General features: G+C 31.4%; 2 protein-coding genes across 2 annotated transcripts in view; one reads left to right on the top strand and one right to left on the bottom strand.

Annotated features, from left to right (window-relative positions):
- The window catches only part of LOC106057162 (ribosomal L1 domain-containing protein 1-like), a 187,793-nt gene that overhangs the window by 144,010 nt on the left and 31,919 nt on the right, over window positions 1–11,864 (bottom strand). The window lies entirely within an intron of this gene.
- On the top strand, window positions 64–11,864 carry LOC106051660 (protein-lysine N-methyltransferase EEF2KMT-like). The gene is made up of 8 exons (XM_056022042.1): window positions 64–203; window positions 4,555–4,695; window positions 4,841–4,951; window positions 5,122–5,199; window positions 5,951–6,006; window positions 8,404–8,912; window positions 10,196–10,348; window positions 11,365–11,864. Exons 1-8 carry the CDS (start codon window positions 93–95, stop codon window positions 11,463–11,465), a joined length of 1,260 nt encoding a protein of 419 aa, XP_055878017.1. The 5' UTR covers window positions 64–92; the 3' UTR covers window positions 11,466–11,864.

Genomic DNA, 11,864 nt, shown 5'->3' with positions numbered 1-11,864 from the left:
TAAAGTCTAAACTACTGAAAAGAATTATTTTATTTGTTTTTGTTTTCAGGTAGACTACCTGGCAATAATACTTTTTGTGTAGAATAAACAAAATGGCTACCTCCATAACAGTAGAGGGAGAAAATATTAGTGAAATAGATTCTTTACTTGAGATTTCATCTCAATTTTTTGAAATGGTCCCTGTTCGAAAAATGAAATGGAAGGTATCTTCATCCTGTATATTAGATCTAGACCTATAAAAAAAATATATTGGCTATATAGTCTACTATATTATAATAAATTATATATAAGTCTAGATGATCTAGATCTAATCGTCTAATCTAGAGTATTTAAACGTTTGGAAACACGAACGGTTTGGAAACACCCATCGTATTTTTTAAATCACGGCGCTTTTATTGTAAAAGGAAATGGAAAACTACTACATTGGTAATGCGCATGCATCATTTCTGTTTCTTTCCTGCACGTCTGCTATTCGTTGCTATCCAGACGATCGAGGTTACACCGGGTCAAAGACCACAGGTACGTGAACTTTTTTTTTTCTCCTACGTAGGGAAAATGAAACCAGGTCAGGGATGATTGCTATTTTTAAGCATCCTGACGTATTAACTATAGCAGACTTGTGTTTTAGGGTTTAAAAATGGTTGGAAAACACGCACTAAACAGCCCAGATTATTCACTGAACAGAATTAGAAATAAAAGGGGGGTGATTACAATTATTTACAAATGTCATACAGAAGCAAATGGAAACAGTAGTAAAATATAAGAGTAGAGCTAACTATGACTAAGTTAGATCTAATTGCTTTATTAATTTGATTTGTTTATAATACTTTTTTTTTCTCTGTGACAGTCTAGATACCCGTATCCAATACTTGATCATCTATAAGTGTTTAGACTATATGGCTTCAGAGAAGAAAAGAAAATATATTCACCACAAGCCTGAAATTGTTAAAGCTGCCATAGAGGCAATGGATACAAATGAAATGTCTCTAAGAAAAGGCAACTAACAAAGTTGTGAAGGACAAGGAAAAAATAGAAAAACATATGCACAAGCAAGTCATAGAAAGGAAGAAACTAGAAGCTAAGAAAATGAACAAACCAAGTACTTCAAAAGACATAGATGAAGACAGCGATGACAATCCATTATTAAGAAGGGAGAGATGGAAAAAGAGCTGGCTGCAGGTGTTGATGGTGCTGACCAAGTAATAAATCAAACCACAAAAGATACTTGCTCAGATTGTGGCAAAAAAGGTGGAAATATTTAGATCCTGTGTGAAATATGTGATCGGTGGCTTCATGTGGAATGCACTCACATGTCAAATAATTTGACAACTGAAGAACTTCAAGATCTTTCTTTTGTGTGTCAATTATGTTGCCCAGATCAATGATCTTGACATTGGGCGGTTTCCATGCCTTTATGCAAATATGCAAATTTTAATTGTATAAAATGAGTTAACATCTGCTGTATGTCTGTATTAGTGTATGTAGTATGTGTATAAAATGTATATATGTAAATATCTAAATGTAAATATGTTTAAAACAAACATTTCCTTTGCAGCTAAATAAATACTTAAAGGCTAAATATGTATATAAATATGTAAATGTTTTTTTGTAAAATTGTAAAGATCCATTGTAAATATTGGCTGTATATTTGTATATATATATAAATGTAAATATATATATGTTTAAAAAAACATTGTGTTGTTATTGTTTTATTTCTTTGAAATCAAATTAATAAAAATACCAAAATATTTATAACAGAATTTAAATATTAAACATCTCCTGCATCAAGCAAAAAAAAAAAAGAAAAAAAAAAAAAAAAGAACATGTATTTTTATAAGGGGGAGGGGGCATTGATATCACCTAAAATACTACAAGTCTAGGTACTCTAGGCAACCACATTTAAACTCCAGACTAAATAAAAAGAAATAATAGATGCTGAAGTAAATGTTAAAAATGACTTTAGTTAGGAATCTTAAATTAAAATTAATTTTAAAAAGATTTTAATTAACGTGTTTACAAATTCTTCTCAGTGTATTCATTTGTTGCACCTCGAGAAAAAGTGTTTTCAAATGTTGACGACCCTACAGTAAGTTTACATGAATTTCAATATGAAAAATGCAATCCAGAGACTTGCAACAAACTCATTATTATAGATTAAAAGTTGAAGATTTTCTGGGTACTTTCTTTTTTTTTCTAGGTATTGCCATTACTGAACTATAAATAAAAAAACAAAAGATCGTGCCAAAGTGTTTCCAAACGTTTAAATACTCTAGTAGATGATAGATGTATTAGTACTATTAGTATTATCATGTAAATCATAATGTATTATAAATAATAATTTATTAATAGAGTCTCAGTCTAGCAGTGAGTAGCAGCTAGTCTGCTAGTACTACACTGACTTACTTACACTACTAGATTTAGTAGGGAGGTGAAATAAAAAATTTATCTTTGAAAAAACAATTTTTCGTCAGTACATCATTAAAATACTTTGAAAGAACTTTCCAATGGTGTTTTAAACTGTTTAAATTATGTCAATTAAGTATGTTTAATAGTTAGAAAGTTATGATTTTTTTTGTGTCGTTTTGGCTTAACATTGGTTGACATGGAACAAGTAAGATGAGAGCATCTTGCTCGCTAAGCCGGCGAGACACCCCCCCGGCTTAAAAAGTTTAAAAGTTGGAATTGAGTTTCGTAGACGATAGATCTACTTAATAAATAAGAAATTTAATAGTAGAATTTAGTAGATCTAGTATTCATAGTAAATTTCTAGCTCACAAATCTGATTTCATTTATATGTATGAATATGAACTTTACATGTTTAAATGTAAATATTGATGAAATAAACAAATTATCGGGTCTAGGTCTACAAGAAATGTCAAAGAGGCAGGGACAAAATGGTTGCGTTGTGGTGGCAGAAAATAACAAAATATTAAAAAATTGGCATTTTTCATTTAACAGTCTGATGTTAAATAATTGATCAACAATGCTGTGAAGTCTGCCTGCTCTTTGAAGTAGGGGAAAGAACATCCTTAACTTTTCTCTTGAGTCTGTTGAGAATTATGGTATTCTTAACATTATTTTGTTTCAATGACACATCAGATTTCTCCTTCTATAGTTTTGGCATTGTCCCAAGTTTCCTTTATTGGGCAGTGGATATACATAGAATAAAATGTATTTTGTAGAATAACAACGATGAAAAATTCCTAAATAGTTTACTGTAATGAAAGAATGAAATTGGAATTTTATAGTATACTAGACATATTTTACCTGCGACCCGCGGATCTTTATTTGCGTATTGCTGTCGATATAGTCACTGAGAGCGTTTTTAAAACATTTAAACGAAATAATAATTTAATAAATAAAGCGAATGTGTAAATGTAAAAATAGTATGAATGAAGCCATCAAATCAAAATAGCTAATCTACTTAAATCCATTTTTTCAAATTAAAACATTTGCTTGTAGGCCTACATATATTTGATTAAAATTTTAAATGAATAGACTTAATTTTGTATGTGTTAAAGTATAAAGTAGATCTTGAGGTAGACATAGATCTAGATCTAGACTAATCTAGAGTTAAAAATTGGCTTTTATAGAGTTCATTCTGTGCTGCGTGAAGGCTTTGCTCTGCGCATGCAGTGACCTTTTTTCTTGAATGAATATAGGCCTATCTCAACACCTCAACACGGCTATGCAGCTTTAGCGAACAGCGAACAAATGTATTAAAAATGCTTTAGAAAAACAAATTTGAATGTTAATTTGATTAAAATATGAAATGAATGGACTATAATTAGTATGTTCATGTGTTAAAGCATAAAACTATCTTTGCGAAAAGAAGTTTTATCATCTTAGAGTTCAATAAGAGTTTTAGACATAGGAATAGACTCAGAAGAGAGATGTGTTAATGTGTAACCATTTGGTAATGTCTAATGAAAGAATGTGCATCGGGATATCTAAATTCGCAGATATAGATAACGAATTAATGTAAAAATGCTTTTGAAACACAAATTTGAAGGTTAATTTTATTAAATAATGACATCAATAGACTATATTTTGTATTTTCAGGTGTCAAAAAAAAAAAAAAAAAAAGTGCAAAGTTTAGTTCTTAAAATTAGATCTAGGTCTAAATCTTTTCCATCTTTTTTCATGTCAACATTGTAAACATGGCCTAGATCCATAAAATACTATAGCTGTAATAGAGTTGGTCTTTTTTTTTTTTTTTGACGGTCTTAAGTTTGTTTTAGGGCCACAATACATACACTATGGTCTAAGTTGGTACCCAAGGAACATTTCTGCCAAGTTTTATCAAGATTGGTCAAGCGGTTTTTATTTCTATATGGGGACATACATACATACATACATACATACGCCAAACATTCTACTTTATAGTATAAGATTATTATATATCAGATACTCGAAAAGAATTTAAAATTGGAATAATATTTAATATCTTTATAGTTTGCTGACCCTTTTTTTTTTTTTGAAAAGGAAAGTAAAAATTTTGAAGTAGAAATTAATTCTATATATTAACTAAAGTTTTACATTTTCATTTTACAGGATGATGAAGCGGCTCTTTTGTTATCCAACCCAGAGCTTCAAAAACATCTTCTGTTAGCTACAGTCAAACATCCTGTTTGTGTGAAATTTCCACCTTCACTTTCTTATATGCGGAGCTTTATGAAATTATTAATTTACAAGGTTTGTTGAAATGTATCTGTGTGAGTTTCTAATTTCTAAATGTATATAATGACTGAATAATCCAATGATAAGTTAACCATAGACTTATTTTGTATTTGTACTTATAAATTAGCCATAAGTTTTGAACCACTGTTGTTTCTATCAGCTGGAATCTGAAGATGCCAATATTTGTGATGAAATGTATGAAGCTTACACAGATCTGTTATCTGGTAGTGAAGAGGATGATGAGACACTCTGCTATAAATCCTACAGAATGGTAATAATATAAACTTTTTTTTTTAATACATGGAAACTAAATACAAATAGTTTTCCTATGATTGACAATAACAAAGTTAAGTTATCTTATTTTTATATTATTATTTTTATTATCATCATATCACATTTTAAAATTAGTTTTTGAAAGATTTTTTTTTATCATCAAAAAAGCCTTCAGGAGATTGTATATCTCTCCGAGAATCAGTCCATCTTGTTTCTCAGGGAACTACTGGTTTGAGTACTTGGCAGGTGAGATTGTTTAAAAAAACAAAAGCATCATACAATTTTAGTATTCTTACTCACACATTTAGATGCCAGGCATTATTTACAATGACTCATATAAACTTTTGACTAACAGACTATTCTGGTACTATTGATTATAAGGAACTTTTATGGAAGTCACTATAGCACTTGCATGAAAGTGACACAAGAAACCATTTTAAACTCTACCTGGTACTCCAGTATTATGACACCACTCTCTGTGACGCTGTCATGACACATGGATATGTCTTGAAAACTGTCAAGCACTAGATAAGGCTAAAAAGATTTTTACATTAATTTGTAAAAAATTAGCCACATTCTCGCCTGACATGCATTCTTGATATTACAACATAATAATGAACATATTTATGACAGTGCTGGGCTAGCTGTCTACTAATACAAACTTTCTAAAAACCAAAACATCATTGACTGACTGTTTTAAAATAATATTTGCAGTCTTCCTGATTTTTTAAATTTTTATTTTGAACTATTGCAGGCTTTTAATATTTTATTGATGTTTTTAAAATATATTTTTTGTTTTTATTTAGCTTAGGAAAATGTCTACTGACTAATCCAATCGATCTTGAAGTTTAAAAAAAAAGATAGATTGTATAATAGATGCCAGTAGCATGTCTTAGAAAATTATACATCTCAAAATCTGCACATGGTTATGATCTTTGTCATTTACATTCAATACCGGTTTTACTATAACCTAAAAATAAACTTTTTTTTTTTTAAGGCAGCACAACATTTAGCAGAATGGGTTCTAGAAAATCCACAAACTTTCACCAATAAGTAAGTGTGTTATGTCTAAAATTGCTAATTCTAAATGGTTTAATTTAATGGTTTATCAGTAAAGTTTATGCTATACCAGCATTTTATTTTATAACTTTTAACTTAGCACAGACTTATACCATCATATATTGTAAAAATGTAGTTTTATCCAACATTGATTCAATCATCCTAGTTGTAGTTCAAAAGTTATTCTGTATTTATATCAGGCTTGTCAAGCAGCAAGCTCCTAGAGCTAGATTGTTAAAACTGTAATTGAGGAAGAGAAGCCTTTGATTTAGTCACAATTAGGTTAACAAATTTAAGTAATGCAAACCATCTTCAAAAAATAGTGAAAAAAAATCACTCAATCTTTCTCAGAATTCTTTTGATAACAATTTCAGGTGACTGAAAAGATAAGTACAGACTCAGTATTGAAAGTGTCTTTCAAAACCTTGGCCTAGAATAAGGTAGTGATAATATAAACTATTAGGAGTCTGGGGGGGTAGCATTTCCAAATGATTTTTGTTTTTAAAATTACACATAAATTGCAATGTCCACATAATGTTGGAGTTATATAATATCATCAGTCCATTCACCAAGTCTGCAACACTGTTCTGATCTTACAATTTAGAAACTTTCTTACAAGAAAAAAAAGGTCATTCACATCTTTGAGTAGGTCTGGAATTTGTCTTAAGTTAACTCCCCATCTTAAGACATGCAAAAATATCAAGCTTGCCACATTTTGCAGGTAAACAATTGTCCAGACCACTACTCAACAGGTTGAAATCTGACTTTTTGAATTTAACAAAATCCTTGCTTACTTCAAGACCTGTTGGGGCTCTAGTATGGACATTTTGCTCACCACCCCCTACTTCCTCCCACAGCTGTATGCCTAGCAAAGTTAGGATATTCACTGTTGGCCTGCATGTCAATCTCCTTCCTAATCAATGTCACAGTCTCTATCATGTTTTAATGGAAAGGGGAATGGACACTTAGTTTTGTGTGATCTGTCATCCATCATTCATGGGTAGAACTGGAAAACTAGAAGAGCTCCTGGAAATTTGATTTCCCATTTTCTAACATCTTTAACTTGATTGCAAACCTTGGACATGTGTTATAGCAACATAAAAATGGCCTACACATCTCGATCGTTATTTCCCCCCGGAGAGTCGACCACACAATGATCCATCTTACACCCACATACAAACCAGTTTTAAAAACAACAAAACCCAAAGTACAGTCCATCCAGTCATGGTCTGACGACGCTGTTTTACAGCTACAAAGTTGTCTGGAGCAAACAGATTGGGACATGTTTGTAAACAACTGCCCAGACAGATGAACTTACCACAACTGTTAATTTGTACATCCAGTTCTGTGAAAACATGATTGTACCAAAGAAGAAAATTAAAACATTCAGTAATAATAGACCCTGGATCACCAACATTAAAAATTAACATTCTGTTGTCATTGAGAAGTATATAGAAGTCTATTTATAAAGCACTGGTTATCAGAGTGAAATCGTTCGTATGTGCATCTATATTGTGTATCTATACTGTTATTGTACAGTAATTATGCTGAGGTTGTCAATTGTAGTCAAACCGAATTTCCATTTGATTGGATCAATAAAAGTTATCTAAATGCTTAAATGGAGGTTTACTGGCATGCTTCATATAAAAATCAATACAATAATATATTTGCTAGAAGTGGTGACACAAATGAGTTTCTATTAGAAAAAAATTGTTATATCTATTTCTGTCTGCTTGGCTTGCTTTCTAGTTAAGTGATTACTTTATTATGAACTCAGTCTGTGATGTTTGAATCCTGCTAACCATCATTCTCTCACACTTACAAGGAAGTTATAACTATAGGCTGAAAAAATTGTTTTTCTAAAAGAAACTATTTACTATGAGTAAACATTTTTAAAATTTCAGTAGCTGCCCCATGGATATGAATGTAAAAATATTGGGAACAATAATTCCATTTATGCCAACCCCATTCTCTCTCCTCCTCTCCCCCCCCCCCTCCCACACACACACACTAAAAATGAAAGGCATGAAATAGTGCTAAGTTTATCAAACGTTTTTTTTTTATTTTAAGGATTTTCTTTCACCGCATGAAAATAAAGTTTTTCTTCAACTCTCCTTATTTCATTCAATTTAATTTTGCTTTTCTAAGCTTAAAATGTGATCTACAATTTTCAAGCTAAAATACTTTTTGTGTGAATATAGTTTAGTCCTCCATTTTCCACTGTAAAAAAAAAAAAGTTAGGCTCTAAATTTGACTCAAGTACAATAACCTCTGTATGGACTATATATGTACATACAAAGGGCTGCATGTTAAACAAGCCTGGTATAAATTATTCCCATTATTATTAAGAGTTATTCCAGCATCTCATTGTGCACATTCTTGTTTCCACAGATGTGTTACAGAACTGGGCAGTGGGCTGGGGCTTACTGGGATAATCACCTGCAAGTCTTGTCAGGTGCAGAGCTATGCATTCACTGACTGTCATGCGCAAGTCCTCTACCTGCTATCCAAGAACATTGAGTTGAATCTTCTACACAGCAGCTCTTCAAGTACTTTAGACTCAGGCTCCACTGACAGGGACAAAAAAATCATGCGCAAAATAAGGAAACAGTTAAGTCTTTCTTCTGAACCCCAAGGCTCTGCAGTGAGTGACATTGAGTGGGGGGAAACCTCTCAGACAGATGATTCATTAAGTATGCAGCTAGAGGATATTAATGATGATGGCATTTACTCAGATCCTGTTGAATTGGATGTTAATGCCAGCGTTTGGGACATTGATTCATCCCACCGACTGGCAACTTTTAAAAGTGATAAGCGTGTCAGCATAAGTCACCTTGATTGGGAATGTGTCAAAGGAAAGATTTTAGAAAAATTAAAATCAGATATTATTCTTGCAGCAGGTCAGTTGATTTTGTATTTAAGTAAAGAAAAGTATGCATTTCCATGTTGGACATTTTCTTCCAATAGTATTTAGTGAGGGGAAAAGCTTTTCATTTGGTAATGTTATTCTATTTTATTTTTATCTGGATGAGAATTATATATATATGAATTAGATCAACCTGATAGACATAGTTTCTTTCACCTTTCATACAAACATAGTTTCTTTCGCCTTTCATACAATACAAAATAAAACATTTTTTTACCTAGTACAAAGCATGTACATTTAGACAGTTGTAATTCAACTAATTTCATACTTTTAAGAACAGGACTTAATTATTTAGAGGACTTGTGAACAGAAATATTATTCCGAGCAGTTCTAGTCATTCTATAGAACACTTAGGCATTCTATTCAATCCCTAGGCTTGTAGGAAATTCATTTTGTACTTTGCCTGACGTTTTTAGGCATTCTATAGAATGCCTGGAGTTTGCACAATTCCAGTAACATACAAGTCCGAATATTTATGAGGAGGGCAGTATCCCGCAGCTCTAGTCATAATGACTTGCATCAAGTTGTTCTCAACTCTACTGACTACAGTCAACTGTTCTTGCACATTCTCTCACGTTTATTTAAGGTCCCCAAAAGGTTCTGGAATATTGCAGATATATAGCAAGTCCATTCTGGAAAAGCACATGAACATATCTCAAAATCAGACATTGTTTTGTCATGAGATTCAGGGGGTTGCACATAGTGACCTTTACCTCAATTAACAATATAGACATCTTACTCTTAACAGAAAAAATACTGTGCTGGTGTTAGCAAGATAATAATTTCAAAAAATAAAATAAGCAACCAATGTGGCTGTTGATTCTACCTATAATCTCAAGTTTGGAAGATGCTGTTTCTTGTCATTGTGGCAAGGACTGCAGTAACTCCTTTTGTTTGCTCTTGTCCCATACATAATGAATATCCATTACGAAAGCTTTCTTTCTTTGATACTTTTCAAAAAGCAAATAATACACAAATTATGTTGAAATCTCAGCAAACTTACCAGGTGCATTAAATTGTTTTTATTCTGGCCTGTTATTGGAGCAATTTCAGTTTTTCAGATTCCAAATAAAAAATGCTTTTTTTCCACTAGAAATAAAATATGAGCACTTCCCACATAAATATAAATTTTGTTTCAACAGTTGAGTCATGGTGTTTTATTTACTGGTACTTTTAACTGCTAATTGTGATTCTTTACTTTACTTAACAAGAATATTTATTTACTGAGTAGTTTAAAAAAATATCTTTTTGTTTCAGATGTCGTGTACGATACCAGTATAATACCTTCCCTAGTTTATGTTTTAAAAATTTTATTAGATCCTGGCTCAAATAGCAATAAAAAGCCTCAAGCTTATATTGCATCTACAATACGCAATGAAGACACAAGAGATGCTTTTCTTATTGCAATAGGTAAGTCCATGTTAACTATAGCCAATACATTTTAAAAAGTAAAAGCATGAACATGCTTGTATACAAAACTGCTCTTATGAAACTTGTTACTCAGATCTCAAAATTTGTCAAGTTTTCTTTGGAATTCCTGGGGAAAATGCCAAAGTTGAGAGATTTTTTTTTAATGAAAAAAGAAAGAAACTATGCCTTGACTCAGTGAGAGCTACTCTTCTCACAAAGTCAAAGAATGTTTGAAGAAAGTTCCTGCATGGGTGGGTTTCCACTCATATATTAGTGCCAATGATGATCTACTATGAATAGTCCATTCTTTTGACAGATTTTGGATTTTATTTTGCATTGCAATGCATCCTATAAAAATTACTATATGTTTACGTTTGTAAACTATATTATTGAAGTTTTTAAAGTTAATTTTGATTTTTTTGGTCCTATATTATTGTTATTATTGTATTACACTTATTAAAGGGGTGTTTTTATAGTTTTTAATATTTCACATGTCACACAGAGCCAAAATGGAGAAAAAAAGCTAAATCAATATTAATTATATAAAACTAATAGAATGTTACTACCAGTAGAACAATAAAAGTTGTAACCTGTTGATATGTCAATTGTATGTATACCATTAATAGAAATAGTTTGACCATACTTTGCATAGGAAACCCCTTCCCCCATACATGGTGGAACCTAAATGAAAAAAAATGTTGTTCAGTTGTATTGTCTTTGTATTCCCTTAAAGACTAAACATGGTTTTCTGCTGGTCAGCTGGAGAAAGCAAATTACGTCCTTATGCATATAATTCATAAAACTTGATACCACTTGACCAATTTTAATGAAACTTGGCATGACTAGTTCTCTAGGTTTTGAATTCCCCACTCTGTGGCCATAAAAAAGCCTAAATCTGTAAATGGGTTGACAGTCATTAAATCTCTCTCTAGATTAAAAAAAACAACTTAATAAATAAATTAATTCAAACTATTAAATTTTTTATTCTTTCATTGATGCTGTTGTAATTATTTCAGGCAACGAAGGCTTAAACTATATGGTTGTTGAGTCTCCAAAGCAACAAAGGTTTCATTATGATCGTTCTGTGCCCATAGAAATTCTGCAAGTTTCAGCCTAGAAAAGGATGTTATATTTTAGTATTCAGTAACTTAGACAATGAATGAGCATTTAATCTGGCCTGTTGTTATTTTGGATTCTCTCTACCTGTTGACCAGATATGAAGTTATTGCTTGCTCAGTACATTCAAGAATGAGATTCCTTATCTCTTATTATTTTTACATTGAATGTTTTTTTTTTTTTTACACTTTTTTGGTATGATGCTAAACAAATTGAATATGCAAAGTATTGACTCACTGATTTATACCAGTACATCATGATAGTCTAGTCTTACTTGATCAACTGTGTCTACATAGCATTGATGTGCCTGAATGTATTTTTTTTGAAGTTTCAGAAAGTAACCAGGGACTTCTCTTTTAATGTTAAATAAAAGCTATTAACACACTTTATGTGAATGTAA

This window comes from Biomphalaria glabrata, chromosome 2 (genome assembly GCF_947242115.1).
Source record: "Biomphalaria glabrata chromosome 2, xgBioGlab47.1, whole genome shotgun sequence".
In the NCBI taxonomy this organism is placed as follows: domain Eukaryota; kingdom Metazoa; phylum Mollusca; class Gastropoda; family Planorbidae; genus Biomphalaria; species Biomphalaria glabrata.
This window is presented reverse-complemented; position numbering and strand designations above follow the sequence as displayed.